The sequence below is a fragment of the Xylocopa sonorina genome, chromosome 16 (genome assembly GCF_050948175.1).
Source record: "Xylocopa sonorina isolate GNS202 chromosome 16, iyXylSono1_principal, whole genome shotgun sequence".
NCBI lineage: Eukaryota > Metazoa > Arthropoda > Insecta > Hymenoptera > Apidae > Xylocopa > Xylocopa sonorina.
The window spans coordinates 2,361,739-2,380,997 of record NC_135208.1 but is presented as its reverse complement, the minus strand read 5'-3'; the positions used below and the strand labels follow the sequence as shown (position 1 = coordinate 2,380,997).

At 32.0% G+C, this 19,259-nt stretch overlaps 2 protein-coding genes across 2 annotated transcripts in view; both read left to right on the top strand.

Moving 5' to 3' along the window:
• The window catches only part of C1galta (Glycoprotein-N-acetylgalactosamine 3-beta-galactosyltransferase 1), a 326,221-nt gene that overhangs the window by 22,207 nt on the left and 284,755 nt on the right, over positions 1–19,259 (top strand). The gene's annotated exons all lie outside the window — the stretch shown is intronic.
• The window catches only part of Pio (zona pellucida domain-containing protein piopio), a 121,512-nt gene that overhangs the window by 58,104 nt on the left and 44,149 nt on the right, over positions 1–19,259 (top strand). Inside the window, exon 4 of the mRNA XM_076907411.1 lies at positions 5,265–5,479. Coding sequence (XP_076763526.1) covers positions 5,265–5,479 — 215 coding nt within the window. The remainder of the gene's footprint in view (positions 1–5,264; positions 5,480–19,259) is intronic.

Sequence of the window (19,259 nt, the reverse complement as noted above, 5' to 3'; positions counted from 1 at the left end):
TAAATAAAAGTGGAATTCATTCTAAGGTTGAAGCCCATGGTTGCGTGTCATTAATTCTCGAGTGCTCAACGACATCGTCGTTAACAAAATTACCATCAAGCCTGAGCAGGCAAAATGACAATGATCGTCCTGGTCTTAGCATTATCGTCGCACAGCACAGCAGTGGAGGCACAATGATGAGAGAGTTGTGAACTTGACTTGGTAACAGCCTCTTCCTTTTGCATTTAGAGCTAATGGAGTCTTATCTCATTTAATTCCTAATCATTTCTTCCCTCGACCAGAAACTGCTTTCCTGCCGCTTAATCGACGAGCAACGAGACGATCGAGCATTAAAGGGAAACTTGCTCGATATTAACAATTTTCTCATTAGAAATCGACTGTGTAATGAAATTCTATTAGCCTTGATCGCGCCAATTTGCTCTAAGTGCTTCCAGATCTTCATAAATCCTTCTCTCTCGTGCTGATTACGGTTTTTGATATCATCATCGCTGAAATTTTACTGCAATTAATTACTGTACTTAGTATTCAGTGTCCCAATTCATAGATTGAGCTTAAGTTCAGTGTCTAAGTTAAGATATTTAGCTTAATCTTTAACTTGAGATACTTAAGTTAAGCTCAATCTTTAAGATGTGATTTATAACTTAAACTTGAAGTTAAGATATTTAATTTAATTTTTAACTTAAAATCCCTAACTTCAAGACTGAAATTACGTTAAGTATCTTAAGTTAAAGATTGAACTTCAGAGAAATACTTTAATTTGAAGATTGAACTTCAGATCATTAATTTAAGTTCAATCTTCAAGTTAAATACTTAATTTTAGTTAACAAAGTTTAATCTTTATGTTAAGATATTTAATTTATCTTTAGTTAACAAAGTTCAATCTTTAAGTTGAGATATTTAATTTAAGTTCGATCTTTAAAGTTAAGGACTTTAAATTAAAGATTAAGTTAAGTATCTCAAATTAGATGTTGAACATAAATTAAGTATCTTGAGATTCTTAAGTTAACTAATTACAAAATTGCTTAAGAACGTAATTAGAAACTATTAATGGAACTTAATAAGTCTCAGAATTTTGTTAAAATGAAAAATGTCTGGTGAACTTAAATTAGCATCATTGTATTTTGTAATTAAGTAACTAATACTTAAATATTCTGCAATAGTGGTTCGTATTCATCCTTTTTCGTTGTCTGGACATTGAAGATCCTAAAAAAAATATTTTTTCATTATGTTTCATACATTAATGAGATAATTATCACGAAACATGCGAATCTAAGATCATTCGCGTATTTAGCCATTAAATATAGTTGTTATTTCAAGATGAATGGACTTATAAGACTAATTGATCATAGATTATGGAATATAGCAGATTATTGAATCTTGTGAACGATAAATGAATTTTGTTTCTGTTTATTTTGAAAGTAGTGCAAGTCCTTTTAAAAAAAAAAATGAGATATGACGTAATTTATGCTTAATTCAGTGTAAACTTTTTGTTTGTAACTAGTTAGTATTTAATATCTTAAGAAATGCCAATGCTTTGTCAATTTAAATGTTGTACAAACATTCTCAGACCTCGCATAATTAGCCTATATTTTTTAATCGTCAGATCTGCTAACATTCAATTTTCTTGAGACTAAAGAAAATGGACTTGCACCATTTTTGAACTAAAATTTTGGTTTAAATGGTCAGATATTTGAAAAGATACCTCCTTTTCGCTGCATATCTTCTTAAATATACTTAGTGGAGTTTTTTATGTCATCAATTTGTGATAATGTAGAAAATACTGGCACATAAGTGTCACTCAACCATATCTGATCCATTTATAATTGATCGTGTCGTTAAACTTGATTGCAAAAAATAAGGCACAGTTATCTGGAAGGAAAAGAAAATTTTATGGGTTTGCTGGACCGTAAGGATAACCGTTCGTGCAATGAACAGCTGTTATTTTCGACCTGGATACGAATAAAAAATGCAGAACTGCTCTCTTAGGATAATCAAGGTTATTCCACTTAAAATTAGATTAGGGTTTTGCATACCTTGTGCAGATTTTGTTCACAGATGATTTCAGATGAGGCACACAATTCAGATGAGGCATGTAATTCAGATGAAGCATCATTTCTTCTTTCTTAGCACAGGTTTTAAATGATTAATGGATTAAGTGGCTGTGTAAGGCTCAGAGATCTTCAAGTATCTTAATTTCAAGAGTTTGGAAGTTACAGAGAAGGCACAGATGATTTCAGATGAAGTACACGATTCAAGCATCATCTCTTCTTTTTTAATAGAGATAAATTTAAGTGATTAATGGATTAAGTGGTTACGTAAGGCTCAGAGATCTTCAAGTATTTTAATTTCAAGAGTTTGGAAGTTAATGAGAAGGTTTAAGAAACTGTTCAATAAAACAGTTGAACAAATCTAAAAAGAAAATGTAGGATTTGTAGCTTTTAAGTTGCACTCTTTTTTTTTAAGAAAAAGAACTTCGAAATTTTTATTGCTTAGTTTTACCTTCATTTTTATTATCTTGATTCGCATCTATTCTTTTTGTGCTTATAATTGGGGTTGGAAAATAGAGATAAGGGTGGGATCTACTTTGTTTGTGGGAGGGAAAGGAATAACTTAATTGAGAAATTAGATTAATTTATTAATTAATTAATTAATTTGCGATAGTCTCAGTTGTATCAAATCTTTCTCTCTCTCACTGTCTCTCATCATATTCTCTCTTTCACTGATATTCTATCTCTCTCATTCTCTCTCTCATATTCTTTCTCTCTCATCCTTTCTCTCTCATTGTCTCTCATTGACTCTCTCTCTCTCAACTCTCTTTCTCTCTCTCAACTCTCTCTCTCTCTCTCTCTCTCTCAACTCTCTCTCTCTCTCTCTCTCTCTCTCTCAACTCTCTCTCTCTCTCAACTCTCTTTCTCTCTCTCAACTCTCTCTCTCTCTCTCTCTCTCTCTCAACTCTCTCTCAACTCTCTCTCTCTCTCTCTCTCTCAACTCTCTCTCAACTCTCTCTCTCTCTCAACTCTCTCTCTCTCTCAACTCTCTCTCTCTCTCTCAACTCTCTCTCTCTCTCAACTCTCTCTCTCTCTCTCTCAACTCTCTCTCTCTCTCTCAACTCTCTCTCTCTCAACTCTCTCTCAACTCTCTCTCAACTCCCTCAACTCTCTCTCTCTCTCAACTCTCTCTCTCTCTCAACTCTCTCTCAACTCTCTCTCAACTCCCTCAACTCTCTCTCTCTCTCTCTCAACTCTCTCTCTCTCTCAACTCTCTCTCTCTCTCTCTCAACTCTCTCTCTCAACTCTCTCTTTCTCTCAACTCTCTCTCTCTCTCAACTCTCTCTCTCTCTCTCTCTCTCTCTCTCTCTCTCTCTTACTCGTTTTCTCTTTCTCTTACTCATTCTCGTTCTTACTCTTTCTCTCTCTCTCTCTCTCTATACTCAATCTTGCTCTTCCTGTCTCTCTCTTACTTATTCTGGTTGTTACCCTTTTCTCTCTCTTTCACTCATTCTCGATCTTACTCTTTCTTTCTCTTTCTTACTCATTCTCACTCTTACTCTTTCTTTCTCTCTCTTACTCATTCTCACTCTTACTCTTTCTTTCTCTCTCTTACTCATTCTCACTCTTACTCTTTCTTTCTCTCTCTTACTCATTCTGGTTCTTACTCTTTCTCTCTCAGTCTTACTCAATCTCGCTCTTACTCTTTCTCTCTCTCTCTTACTCATTCTGGTTGTTACCCTTTTCTCTCTCTCTCTCACTCATTCCCGTCCTTACTCTTTCTTCCTCTCTCACACTCATTCTCACTCCGACTCTTCCTCTTTCTCTCTCTCACACACACATAAACACACACGATTTGCGCATGCGCAACATTTTAACCAATCCCGAACAAATGAAATCAACAGCTGTTGTATTTTAAATCGATGAACATCGAATTAAGGTAAACATTGTCAACAACTAACGAAATATGGAAAAAAAGGTGAGTTGTGATTAAAATGAAGCTAAAAAGCTGTTCAAGACGATCATTAATTGATATACGAATCACTTAAGAATGAAAAAACATCGAATAGAAGGTATTTTAAACATAAACTTACATTTTGTTAGGTTAGAATCAAAGAGATTTGGTTGCTACGTTATTTTTTCAATTTGCACAGAAGCGATCTTGCGTAACAAATGGAGAGGTTATTAAACTCGAAATTAGCGGCTCGCTGACCGATCAAGCGTGGACCGAATTACTAATCACGAATTGTTGTGCCGAGCTCGTAAAAATGCTAACTGTTGCTCAGCAGGGATCGATCCGAATTGGTAACCAGTTGGCGAGAATAAAAGTGTGAACAGTTTGTAATCGATCGATGACTAGCACCGTTATATCATTCACAACCAGTATCCATTCAAATCAAAGTCCATCAAAAAGGTACATCTCCTTGAATCATAGAAAAAGAAAAAGACAAATGTTCTATCTTCACTACAACGAGGTATAAATATTATTTTACACTCTCCACAATCGTAATTCTAAATAAAAAAAATCTGGAGTTGTAAACGAGGTATAAATATTTTTTTGCAGTCTCCACAATTATAATTTTGAATAAAAAACTACAATGTAATTTTACATGTAGAAAATTTGGAGTAATGAACGAAGTATAAATATTTTTTGCAGTCACCATAATCGCAGTCTTAAATATAAAAAATCTGGAGTTGTAAACGAGGTATAAATATTTTTTTTAAACTCTCCATAATCGTAATTCTAAATAAAAAAAATCTGCAGTTGTAAATGAGGTATAAATATTTGTTTTAAGGTCTGTACAATTATAATTCTGAATTAAAAAATCTGGAGTTGTTTACAGGTATAAATATCTTTTTTAGAGTCTGCACAATTATAATTCTAAATAAAAAAATCTGGAGTTGTGAACAAGGTATAAATATCTTTTTAAGATTCTGCACAATTATAATTCTAAATAAAAAAAAAATCTGGATTTGAAAGAGGTATAAATATTTTTATTAAAGGTTGCACAATTATAATTTTAAATTTAAAAAATCTGCAGTTATGAACGAGGTATAAATATTTTTTTTGCAGTCTCCACAATTGTAATTGTAAATATAAAAAAATCTGGGGTTGAAAGAGGTAAAACTGCACAATTATAATTCTAAATAAAAAAAAATCTGCAGTTGTTTACGAGGTACAAATATTTCTTACAGTCTCCACAATTGTAATTTTAGATATAAAAAAATCTAGAGTAATAAACGAAGTTAAAGAGCGGCAATATTTTAATTTTCCAGCAACCGCTGCAATCGCGAGCACCGTGCAAATCGAGTGCGCAAGCGAGTCGATAATCGTCCACATTTCAACGGAGGGTAACACTGAATTCCATGGTCTGGTGTATCCGCGAGGATTGTCGAAGAACAGCTCTTGCTTGCAAGAGTACAGAAGCCAGCCCGCGCCCATCACCTACAACTTGCCTCTGAGATCTTGCAACACAATGCCCACCGAGCTGGTAAGTGACCAAAACCCATTCTCAAGCCCAGTACCTTAATTTCCACCATTTACCTCTCAAAAAACTGGAACACAGCCAAATAAACCTCCTCTCAAACTATTTAAACCGCACGAGAGCAGATAATTCTACAAAACCCAGTGAAAAAAGTGTGTTACAAAGAAACAAAGGCTACAGCCGCATCGTTGAAGCATGAAGAAGCTTCGTGGACACCTCAGAGATGAATCACGCGGTGGAAAAAGCGTGTACAGGAGCTTCGATGCTCAGAAGAGGCAGTGGAAGTGGCTGGTGAAGGATAACGCGGATGCTTTGGTCACGAGCGGGTGGAAAAAGAAGGAAAGGAGGAAAACACGGGCTGGTGTAACGAGGGAATCGTGTGTCGAGGCGAGAGATTGCTTCCTCGCGCTATACCATAACTGGACCGTTATGTGACCGGAGTTACGGCCTTCTTCTTGGCAGCGTTACGAGAGGTGTACAGTATAGAGCCAGGGCAGCGGACTAACGCCTCACGGCTGCGATATACCATGCAAACGCGCGTGTCCTTAACGGAACGCTGGTTTCCTTCCACCGTTTGCTGATAATGAACCGGCTGATCGCGATTTACTAACGTACTGCAGGATGCGCTCGCCTTTATTCCCGTTTCCGCGTGTTCCTTTTGCTTCAAGTTTTCATTTTTAAGTCAGCTTTTGAGTTGGTTCAATCTTTTGTTTGTAAATCAACTCCTCAGTTGGTTCAACCTTTCATTTTTAAGTCAACTTTTGAGTTGCGTCTGAGTTAATAGACATAGATATGAGAAACAGCAATTTAAATGGTTTCTCGCTTCTTGAGGATCTTTTATTATTATACTCATTACGAATAGTAGTTTGTATTATAAGGAAAGATGACCAACAGGATGCGTTTGCCTTTATTCTCGTTTTCGCGTGTTCCTTTTGCTTCAAGTTTTCATTTTTAAGTCAGCTTTTGAGTTGGTTCAATCTTTTGTTTGTAAATCAACTCCTCAGTTGGTTCAACCTTTCATTTTTAAGTCAACTTTTGAGTTGCGTCTGAGTTAATAGACATAGATATGAGAAACAGCAATTTAAATGGTTTCTCGCTTCTTGAGGATCTTTTATTATTATACTCATTATCAATAGTAGTTTGTATTATAAGGAAAGATGAACAACAGGATGCGTTCGCCTTTATTCTCGTTTTCGCGTGTTCCTTTTGCTTCAACTTTTCATTTTTAAGTCAGCTTTTGAGTTGGTTCAATCTTTTGTTTGTAAATCAACTCCTCAGTTGGTTCAACCTTTCATTTTTAAGTCAACTTTTGAGTTGCGTCTGAGTTAATAGACATAGATATGAGAAACAGCAATTTAAATGGTTTCTCGCTTCTTGAGGATCTTTTATTATTATACTCATTATGAATAGTAGTTTGTATTATAAGGGAAGATGAACAACAGGATGCGTTTGCCTTTATTCTCGTTTTCGCGTGTTCCTCTTGGTTCTACGTTTTGTTTTTCAGTCAACTTTTGAGCTGGTTCAATCTTTCGTTTTTAAGTCAACTTTTGAGTTGATTCAACCTGTCGTTTTTAAGTCAACTTTTGAGTTGCATCTGAGTCTGAGTTAGCAGATATAGATATGAGAAATTAGAATTTAAATGGTTTGTCGTCTCTTGAGGATCTTTATTGTAACAATTATACAAGTTACATTTTTTATAAATTTATATTAATTGTTTGATATTAGTGCTTGTTAAAGAATGTAAGAATAACAGAGATACAGACATGAAAAATAAGAATTTAAGTACTTTCTCTGATTTTGGCGAAGCTTTCTTGAGGCTTTAAAAATTTTTGCTGTAAAAATAATCCAAGTTACATTCTTTATGAACTTATATTGTAGTACTTTGATATTAGTGCTTGCTAACAGATATGAAAAATAAGAATTTAAGTACAATACTCTCTCTGATTTTGTAGAAGATGTCTTAAGGATCTTTGCTATAAAAATAATACAAGTTACATTTTCTATGAACTTATATTATAGTATTTTGATATTAATGCTTGCTAAGAAATGTAAGAATAACACATACAGATATGAGAAATAAAAATTTAAGTACTTCCTCTGATTTTGTAGAAGATGTCTTAAGGATCTTTGCTATAAAAATAATACAAGTTACATTTTCTATGAATTTATATTATAGTAATTTAATATTAATACCTGCTAAGAAATATAGAAGTAACAGAGATGCAGACATGAGAAATAAGAATTTAAGAACTTTCTCTGATTTTGGAGGTTTCTTGAGGCTGTAAAAATTTTTGCTGCAAAAATAATACAAGTAGTTACATTTTTTTATGACTTTATATTATAGTACTTTGATATTAATTCTTGCTAACAGATATGAGAAATAAGAATTTAAGTACAATACTCTCTCTGATTTTGTAGAAGATGTCTTAAGGATCTTTGCTATAAAAATAATACAAGTTACATTTTCTATGAACTTATATTATAGTATTTTGATATTAATGCTTGCTAAGAAATGTAAGAATAACACATACAGATATGAGAAATAAAAATTTAAGTACTTCCTCTGATTTTGTAGAAGATGTCTTAAGGATCTTTGCTATAAAAATAATACAAGTTACATTTTCTATGAATTTATATTATAGTAATTTAATATTAATACCTGCTAAGAAATATAGAAGTAACAGAGATGCAGACATGAGAAATAAGAATTTAAGAACTTTCTCTGATTTTGGAGGTTTCTTGAGGCTGTAAAAATTTTTGCTGCAAAAATAATACAAGTAGTTACATTTTTTTATGACTTTATATTATAGTATTTTGATATTAATGCTTGCTAACAGATATGAAAAATAAGGATTTAAGTACAATACTCTCTCTGATTTTGTAGAAGATGTCTTAAGGATCTTTGCTATAAAAATAATACAAGTTACATTTTCTATGAATTTATATTATAGCACTTTGATATTAATTCTTGCTAACAGATATGAGAAATAAGAATTTAAGTACTTTCTCTGATTTTGGAGAAGGTTTCTTGAGGCTGTAAAAATTTTTACTCCAAAAATAATACAAGTTACATTCTTTATGAACTTATATTTTATAGTAGTTTGATATTAGTGCATGCTAAGAAATGTAGAGCTAACAACGATACTTCTTCAGGTGCACAAAAACCCCAGCACAATTCTGAGCGTTGGTACAGTCGAAGGGAACAATTTGTCCTGCGAGAGGAACGCAGCAAGACCAACTATGGTAGAACGTTGGAAAGGTGAACAGAGTCTTTGACCTCCCCCATACAGCTCGCTCCTGATCGTTGTAGGCGTTAAAGGGACTCGTGGGCAGTATCACTACATCCTGGACGATGACGAGTCCTGTTTGCGCACGTAAAACCATTCTTCTCAATAAAAGGAAATTCCTAAATCACAAAAAACATAAAAACAGTCCTCCATTTCGCTCTGTAAACTCAGTAAGCTCTCCAAAACAAGCATATTTTGTACAAAATCATAAAAATAATTCATGAAAAAGGTAGAATAATCTTTGTGTGGAACTGTACGCTTCGCAGTTCCAACGAGAGAGAAGGAGAAAGGCTGTTTCTCTTCTGTGCAACACTGAGAAGAGTAAGAAGCACTTGCAGTGCCAAAATTCTCCTCGATAGTCGTCTAGAGAAGTTAAAAAGATAATTACTGATCTTAAAACAGCACTTGCAATGCTTGCAATGAAGAAAAATCTTCTCGATAGTCGTCTAAAGCAGTTAAGAAGAAAATTACTGATCTTAAAACAAGAAAAATGGATTCTGAACTGTAACAATTTAGTAAAAAAATGTTTGACTCTATTTTTATAGGATTTTATCGAGTTTCTGAATAGATTTTCTGTTTCCTAGACATTGGTATTTATTCTTAGGCAGTTTTAAAGCGAAGGCAACTCATTTTTCTGCAACTGTACGCCCACTAATTTATGCCACGAGCTGGCGTTGCTTGGAATCGATTACGTAAGCGACGAAAACCAACTCGTTGGACCCAACTTCGCCATTTAAGGCTCGCATTTCGTTTCGTCTGCCTTGTCAACGCTGCGATCCGTTACTTTACAGACTCTTTGGACCTGTAATCAAGCGTTGAATTAAAAATTGCAGCGAGTTAAATGAATATTCATCCACGCAGCTTGCTTTTATACTTTTTCTAGTAATATGTAAAAGATTTCTTGCACAATTCTGCGTTAGAATCTTGCAATAGTTGCAGCATACACTTTTTTGTATTCGAAAGGAGATCTCGTTCCATCCAAATGCTCTGAATAAACGCGTGCAAACAGTGTTTTTTGTACAATCTTGTATGTACTTACTCTGTTTCTATTTTTTCTAATGCTATATCATCTTCTTGCAAGATTCTGAATGAATTATAAAGTGCTATTTATCGTTAATAGCAATGAAACAAGTTGGTTTGAGATTTCTTAAGATGTTAGAAAGATTACAATAGAGGGATTGTGAAAAAATCTCTTTTCTATTATCTTAGATGATTGGAGAGAATTATCTTACATTAGAAATATAAATAAAATAAATTATAATATAATTAATAAATAGTATTATAAATAATAAATTGTAAAAAAGGTAATTCTATTATCTTTCATAATAGAAGAGTGAGTTAACGGAAGGAATTGAACGTAGAATAACTTCTTCTTCTGGAAGAATTGATGGTAGAGCAACTTCTAATTCCATTATTCAAACTGTATTCTTCATAATAGAAAAGTAATTCAATGGAGCGAAGAGTAACTTCTTTTTCTGGAAGAATTGATGGAAGAACAACTTTCAATTTGAATAATGGAATTATTTTTGTTAAAAATGATAAAATAACTAATAATTAATAATTAATAATACATAATAAATATATATTAGTAAGGTTAATAGATATTGATAAATAATATTAGTAAATAACAAATTATAAAAAAGATCATTCCATTATTCTTCATAATAGAAGAGTAACTTAATGAAAGAAACCAAATAATAAGGAATAATAATTATATATATAAATATATATATAATAAATAATTCATTATAAAAAAGAACATTCTATTATTCTTCATAACAAAAAAGAAACTTAATGGAAGGAACTGATGGAAGAATAACTTCTTCTTCTGGAAGAATTGATGGAAGAATAATTTCTTCTTCTGGAAGAATTGATGGATGAGCAACTATCAATCTCAAGAATGGAATTAAAAGTTACTCTTCCATCGATTCTAGTTCCAGAACAAGAAGTTATTCTTCATTCAGTTCCTTCCATTAAGTTACTCTTCTATTACGAAGGACAATGGAATTACCTTTTCTATAATTTATTATTTGTAATACCATTTATTAATTATTTTACAATTTATTTTATTTATATTTTTAATATAAGATAATTCCATTATTCTTCATAATAGAATTCTTCATAATAAAATAATAGAACTTTATAATAGAAGAGTAACTTAATAGAGGGAATTGATGAAAGAACAACTTCTTCTTCTGGAAGAATTGATGGAAGAGCTACTTTTAATTCCATTACTCAAACCGAAAGTTGCTCCTTCCATTGAGTTACTCTTTTATTATGAAGGATAATGGAATTGTCTTTATAAAAAATTCTAAAATAATTAATAATTAATAAATAATATTATAACGAATAAATTATAAAGAGCTAATTCCATTATGCTTCATAATAGATGAGTAACATAAAATTGATGAAATTGATGGAAGAATAATTTTTTCTTCTGAAAGAATTGACGGAAAAGCTGAATAATATATTCAGTCTAAATAATATAATAGTAAAAGATAACTTTTAAAAGTTTCTCTTCCATCAACTCTACCAGAGGAAGTTATTCTTCCATCAGTTCCATCAATTTCAAGTTATTCTTCTATTTTGAAGGATAACGAACTTATTTTATTTATACTTTTAATAAAGATAATTCCATTATTCTTCATAATAAAATAATAGAACTTTATAATAGAAGAGTAACTTAATAGAGGGAATTGATGAAAGAACAACTTCTTCTTCTGGAAGAATTGATGGAAGAGCTACTTTTAATTCCATTACTCAAACCGAAAGTTGCTCCTTCCATTGAGTTACTCTTTTATTATGAAGGATAATGGAATTGTCTTTATAAAAAATTCTAAAATAATTAATAATTAATAAATAATATTATAACGAATAAATTATAAAGAGCTAATTCCATTATGCTTCATAATAGACGAGTAACGTAAAATTGATGGAACTGATTGGAAGAGCAACTTAAAATTCCACTATTCAGACTGAATTCTTGCAGAAGAAGAAATTCTTCCATCCGTTCCTTCTATTAAGTTACTCTTCTGTTATGAATTCTTGCAGAAGAAAAAATTCTTCCATCAGATCCTTCCATCAAGTTACTCTTCTATTATGAAAAATAATGGAATGATCTTATTTATAATTTATTACGTATTAATATTAATCTATTAGCTTTACTAAAATATATAATTATTATATATGATTTATTAATATTACTTATTTCATAATTTTTAACAAAAATAATTCCATTATCCTTCACAATAGAAGAGTAACGTAAAATTGATGGAACTGATTGGAAGAGCAACTTAAAATTCCGCTATTCAGACTGAAGGCTGCTCACGCCTCGCGAACAGGGAAGCAAATAAAGACACGAGATGGTGTAATAAGTAACGCAAGCTGGCAATAGCGTTATTCGCATGCTTCGAGGAACATCCATCGCCGGTTTTAGCCCCGCGACGGATCGATTCGCGAAACGCCTGCGGTTACATCGCCTCTTGGAAGATCGTAGTCACTCCATTTGAATATTTCCACTTGGAATTACCCAGGCAAATCGACGTTCTTGCTTTCATGGAACTGGCCTCGAGTGATCTACGACGAGCAATTATTTATTTTGCGTTAATTTAGCATTTTTTGAGTGCTAGATTCTTACAGAATTTTAGAGTAAATGTTTAATACATTTTTAGAGTAGTATACTTCTTAATTTTAGCTATGAATGGCTACTGATTACTTTCTTAAACTCACCAAGTACTCTGTTCTCGATAATTATGGTCCTAATAGTATTAGAAAAATTGCAGAGCTTGCATCAAGAATAGAATTATTTATTTGTGCGATCTTGAGTGATCTACGACAAACAATTATTTATTTCATATTAATTCAGAATTCTTTAAGCACAGAATTTAGGTGCAAAACATTTATAACATCTCTCTAAGTACCTTTTTCTCAATAATTCTGGTCCTTGTACTGTTAGAAAAATTGTAGAGCTTGCATCAAGAATAGAACTATTTAATTGTGCGATCTTGAGTGGTCTACGACGAACAATTATTTATTTTGCGTTAATTTAGCATTTTTTTAATGCTAGATTTTTACAGAATTTTAAAGCAAAAGTTTAGAACCTTTCTAGAGCAAGATACCTTTTAATTTTAGCTATGAGTTGTCGTTGATTCCTTTCTTAAACTCTCTAAGCACTCTTTTTTCGATAATTATGGTCCTTATAGTATTAAAACATTTCTAGAACAGGATATCTCTTAATTTTAGCTACGTATTGCTGCTAATTCCTTTCTTAAACTCTCCAACCACCCTTTTCTCCATAATTATAATCTTTGTCCTGTTAAAAAAATAGTAGAGTAAGCACCAACAGTGAAACTGCATTAATTATAAAATATAGAACCTGTGTAAGCACACAATCTGGATAGAAATTACCCAAAACTTAGTGCAGCGTGGAATGTACGAATCGTGCTGCTGGATCACCCGGTATAAGCACCCAGTCTGTTGCTATACGACATCCTTGACGATGGCCTTGCGCATACATGGTCGTGCAGCTTGTGTGTGCAACGATGAACGCACCTAAGCGACTGCACTATGTACAGTTACCAACGTGTTACATTAAATCGCCGGAAATTTCGCATTCTGAGAGCCATGGACGATGCTTAATACTTGGTTATCTGAAAAACAAGATGTATTACGTCTTTAGAAGACTTGCTTTCAGATTTTGCTAAAGGAAAACCAAATTTTAAAACTATATGCTTTCGCACCAACCGATTTTGTTTAAACTTTGCACATTTGTAGACCTATATGTGAGTCATTAATTGACAGAGTAACTTTTTGATTGGCCTTGTACGAGCTGATCAGGTTTATATAAAGTACTATGGAAAGGACTGTATTCAGAAAAGTTTTTCTAGAAGCTTTTGCCTTCAACCGATTTTGTTTAAACTTTGCACATTTGTAGATCTATATGTGAGTCATCAATTGCCAGAGTAACTTTTTTATAGGTCTTCTAATAACGGAGGGGGAGGGTGTCAAAATTATGCATTTAGGGAAATCTTTCAGAGGCTATAACTTCCGACTGAAAAAAGATATCGACTTGAATTTTATGTCAAAAAATCGCTAAAAAAATCTAGTTTTCAAATGGTATATTACTTATTATTTTTTCAAAATTTTTAAGTCAACTTTTAAATTTTAAAGTTTGCAGTTAGCGAATTTTTTTTAGAGGCTATAACTTTTGACTGAAAAAAGATATCGACTTGAATTTTATGTCAAAAAATCGCTAAAAAAATCTAGTTTTCAAATGGTATATTACTTATTATTTTTTCAAAATTTTTAAGTCAACTTTTAAATTTTAAAGTTTGCAGTTAGCGAATTTTTTTTAGAGGCTATAACTTTTGACTGAAAAAAGATATCGACTTGAATTTTATGTAAAAAAATTGGCAAGAAAACCTAGCTTTCGAATGGTATATTACTTCTTATTTTTTCAAAATTTTTAAGTCAACTTTTAAATTTTTAAGTTTGCGAGTAAAATATTGAGAAGAGTAGTTATGGTCTTTTCGATGATTTCTTGTGTGTTTGTGGTCTTTTTAGTGATCTCTTGAAGGATATCTAGAGTATTACGTTAAGTTGAACTCGAGCATAGAGAATTCTTCTAAAAAACGATGCTTCTTTCATACAAAATTGAATCTGAAACGTCGAGGCAAGTATTGAGAAGGCTGCAGAGTTGTTTGTGGTTTCTTTAGCGATTTCTGAGAGGTCACCTTTTCTCTTTTGGCGGCGTATCCAGTGGGAATGGTCCTCAAAACGACCATCGCGAGCGAAACGGTGCCTCGTGGGCAGCGATACCCACGCTCCTCCTCGTAAAAGTAAAAGTTTACGAGCTGATTCTTTTTCCACGTATTCCACGTCTGCGTTTCTGCTATACCTGGACATCCTCCTCTTCTGCGAATGCTGGCCACGTTTCTCGATAAATCGTGTGCATGCGTTGCGTATCAACGCGAGGAGAAAATTTCCAAAATTCTGCTAATCCCTGCAATCATTTGCATTCACTTTCACGCTTACGTAATTTCAGAGGCGAGAGTCGATGTTTTATTGTCGATTTCTATTGAGCCTGTCGTGCAGTGATTTTAGATTACTTTGGATTTAATGTTCTGATTGGTTTGCTGGATTTAAAGTTATGTTTTGAGTTTTGTTTTTTACCTCCTTTTTATTTTCTTTATACTGTTTGATATATTTCAAGAATATTCTTCTAATAAGGTCCATTCCCCAAGGAAGATAAGATAAAAGACTCTTCTTTACATTTCTAAGTCCAATCTAAGATAGTATTCTCGATATCCTTCAAGAAAATGATCTAAAAAGGTTCATTATCCAAAGAAGATAACATTACATCCTCTTCTTTACATTTATAGGTCCATTCTTCAAAGAGAATAACATTAAATCCTCTTCTCCACATTTCTAGCCAGGACAGACTTCTACTAAAAAAAAGAAAAAGAACCTTCCATCAGTACGCCTTCAATTTCAAGGTGAACTTAAAATTCTAGAACTTCTTCTACGTCTAGAAAAAATTGTACCAGTCGTACAGACTTGAGAAAAATAGGTTTCTAGGTCCAATCTAAGGTAGTATTCTCAATATTCTTCAAAAAAATTCCTCCAGAAAGATCCATTCTCCAAAGAAACTGCATAAGGTCCTCTTCTTTACATTTCTAGGTCCAATCTAACTTAGTACTCTCGATATTCTTCAAAAAAATGATCTAAAAAGGTCCATTCTCCAAAGAAGATAATATAAAATCCTCCTCTTTAACTTTCTAGGTCCAAAGAAGGTAACATAAATCCTCTTCTTTACATTTCTAGGCCTAATCTAAGGTAGTACTTCGATATCCTTCAAAAATATGATCTAAAAAGGTCCATTCTCCAAAGAAAATAACATAAAATCCTCTTCTCCACATTTCTAGCCAGAATAGACTTCCACTAAAAAAAAGAAAAAGAGCCTTCCATCAGTACGCCTTCAATTTCAAGGTGAACTTAAAATTCTAGAACTTCTTCTACGTCCAGAAAAAATTGTACCAGTCGTGCAGACCTTAGAAAAAGACCGTTTGAACGTATGGTAAACGCTTTTCACGCGTAATCGAAGTGGAAAAAACCAGCGGCGCCTTCAATGTCGACTCGCAGGATTTATGAGACGAGACGAAACAGTTGCTCGTGACGGATGAGCGTTTTCAGAGTCACTTGTTCCAGATAAAAGCTGCAGCTAAAATGTCCAGCGCGAATCGTCCAATCTTCTTCGCCAGTTACGTCTTTTAAGCGCTTTGCTTCGGTTTTCTAGAGAGAAAAGAAGAAAGATGAAAGGCAAAAAAATGGAGGAAGAATGTTTCCGTTGGAAATTGATAAAAATAAATGAAACTGTCTGAGTTAAAATTTTTAACTTCAATTTTAAGTTAAGATTTGTAACTTAAAGTTTAAGTTAAGATATTTAATTTAAAGTTTAAGTTAAGATTTTTAACTTCAATTTTAAGTTAAGATTTGCAACTTAAATTTTAAGTTATGTTGGAAATTGATAAAAATAAATGAAACTGTCTGAGTTAAAATTTTTAACTTCAATTTTAAGTTAAGATTTGTAACTTAAAGTTTAAGTTAAGATATTTAATTTAAAGTTTAAGCTAAGATTTTTAACTTAAATTTTAAGTTAAGATTTGCAACTTAAATTTTAAGTTATGTTGGAAATTGATAAAAATAAATGAAACTGTCTGAGTTAAAATTTTTAACTTCAATTTTAAGTTAAGATTTGTGACTTAAAGTTTAAGTTAAGATATTTAATTTAAAGTTTAAGTTAAGATTTTTAACTTCAATTTTAAGTTAAGATTTGCAACTTCAATTTTAAGTTATGTTGGAAAATGATAAAAATAAATGAAACTGTCTGAGTTAAGATTTTTAACTTCAATTTTAAGTTAAGATTTGTGACTTAAAGTTTAAGTTAAGATATTTAATTTAAAGTTTAAGCTAAGATTTTTAACTTCAATTTTAAGTTAAGATTTGCAACTTAAATTTTAAGTTATGTTGGAAATTGATAAAAATAAATGAAACTGTCTGAGTTAAAATTTTTAACTTCAATTTTAAGTCAAGATTTGTAACTTAAATTTTAAGTTATGTTGGAAATTGATAAAAATAAATGAAACTGTCTGAGTTAAGATGTGTAATTTAAATTTTACGTTAAGATATGTAACATAATCTTCAGTTTAACTTAGTATTTTAAGATACTGAAAGTTCAAACTTTAAATTGAAATATTTAACTTTAGTTAACAAAGTTTAATCTTAAAGTTAAGGATCTTGAATTAAAGATTAAGTTAAATATCTTAACTTAGAGATGGAACTTAAGTTAAGGATCTTAAGTTCAATCTTTGAATTGAGACGTTCGACCTTAGTTGAATCTTCAAGTTAAAATACTTAACTTAAGTTCAATCTTTAAGTTGAAACATGTAATTTAAATCTTAAGTTGAGAAGCTTAACTTGATCTTTCATTTAGTATCTCAAGATACTAAAAGTTCGATCTTCAAATTGAATATCTCAATTCCAAGATTGAACTTAAAATTATTATCTTCAATCCAATCTCTAAGTTAAGGTATTTAACTTAATCTCCAACTTTAAAATTGAACTTCGTTAACTACAGACAAATATTTCAACTTAAATATTGAACTTTTAATATCATAAGATACTAAGTTGAGTATTGTAACTTAAAGTTGCATACCTTAACTTAAACAATAAACTTGAGTTAAATATCTTAACTTAAAGATTGAACTTAAGTCGAATATCTCAGTTCAAAGATTGAACTTAAGATCTTTAACTAAAATTCAATCTCTAAGTGAAGGTATTTAACTTAATCTTTAGCTTAAGATCCTTAACTTTAAGACTGAGTTTAGTTTATTAACTAAAGTTGAGTATTTTAATTCAAAGATTGAACTTTTATCTCCTTAAGATACTAAGTTAAGATTAAGTTAAAGATTGTGTTGAGCATCTTAACTTAAAGTTTAAGTTATACATCTTAATTTAAAGATTGAACTAAGGTGGAACGTTTCAATTAAAGTATTGAACTTAAGATCCTTGACTTAAGTTCAGTCTCTAAGTTAAGATATTTAATTGAAGTTCAATTTTAAGTTAAGATGCGCAACTTAAAGACTGAACCTTTAGTATCCTAAGATACTAAGTTGAATATCTTAACTTAAAGTTTAAGTTGCATATCTTAACTTATAATTTAACTTAAAGTTTAAGGTGTGTATCTTAACTTAAACTTTAAGTTGTGCATCTGAACTTAAACATTAAGTTACATATCTTAACTTAAAGATAGGCCTCAAGTTAAATATCTTAACTCGAATGTCTCAGTTCAAGGATTGATCTTAAAATCAATAACTTTAGAATCGAACTTTGTTAACTGAAGTTAAGATTTCTAATTTAAAGATTGAACTCTTGGTATCCTAAAATACTAAGCCGTGCTAAGTCGAAATACCAATTCAGTTCGTTAAAAATGAAAGGCAGTCGATATGTGTGTATGAAAACAGATAGAAACATTTGTGTGCTCTCAGAAAACAGTGGATCTCGTTATTTCTCCAATGACGAGTCTTAAAGAACCGCCACGAGTTGCTCATAAAATCATTTCTCCTTTTTCTTCTCAGCAGCAAGCAGAAGAGATTCATTCGTCTTCGACCCGCACTTCCTGCGCACCAGTCGAGGTCGTGGAATTCTAATTCTCGCTGAATCAGAAGGCGCACACCGCTGGTTTCTTAGACGCCACGCTGTTAATCGTTGCCCAACATCGAGATAACGCTTTTCCATTTTCCTGTTCAAGTTACTCGCTCGTTAGTGGGCTCTTTTCTCGCTGGTTATCCATCGTTCCATCGACGGAGGCTGCATTTACAATTTTAATCAACGATTAGATGCATCGTTTTTCCCGTTTTCTTCTTTTTTTCCTCACAAGAGCGCTCCACGGTGATTACATTTTGCACGTGGAGTGGTCTGTGCGTGGGATTAGAGATTTGGGTGGGTGATTAGTGGGTGTATTTGGGTAATTTGAGGGTTTAGGGGACTTTTTGGGGAGTTTCAGAGGTTTTTTTTTAGGGGGTTTCTATGTTTTGTGGATTAAGATTGATATTTGCAATTTTAAGCTTTGAGTTTAAAGCTTTGCATTAATATTTTCAATTTTAAGCTTTGATTTCAAAGCTTTGGACTAATATTTTCAATTAAAAGCATTGAATTCAAAGCTTTAGACTAATATTTTCAATGTTAAGCTTTGAATTGGAAGCATTAATATTTTGCATTAATATTTTCAATTGAAAGCTTTGAATTCAAAGCTTTAGACTAATATTTTCAATGTTAAGCTTTGAATTGGAAGCTTTACAGCAATATTTTCAATTTAAAGCTTTAAATTGGAAGCTTTACATTAATATTTGTAATTTTTAAGCTTTGAATTGGAAGCTTTACATTAATATTTGCAATTTTTAAGCTTTAAATTGGAAGCTTTACAGTAATATTTTCAATTT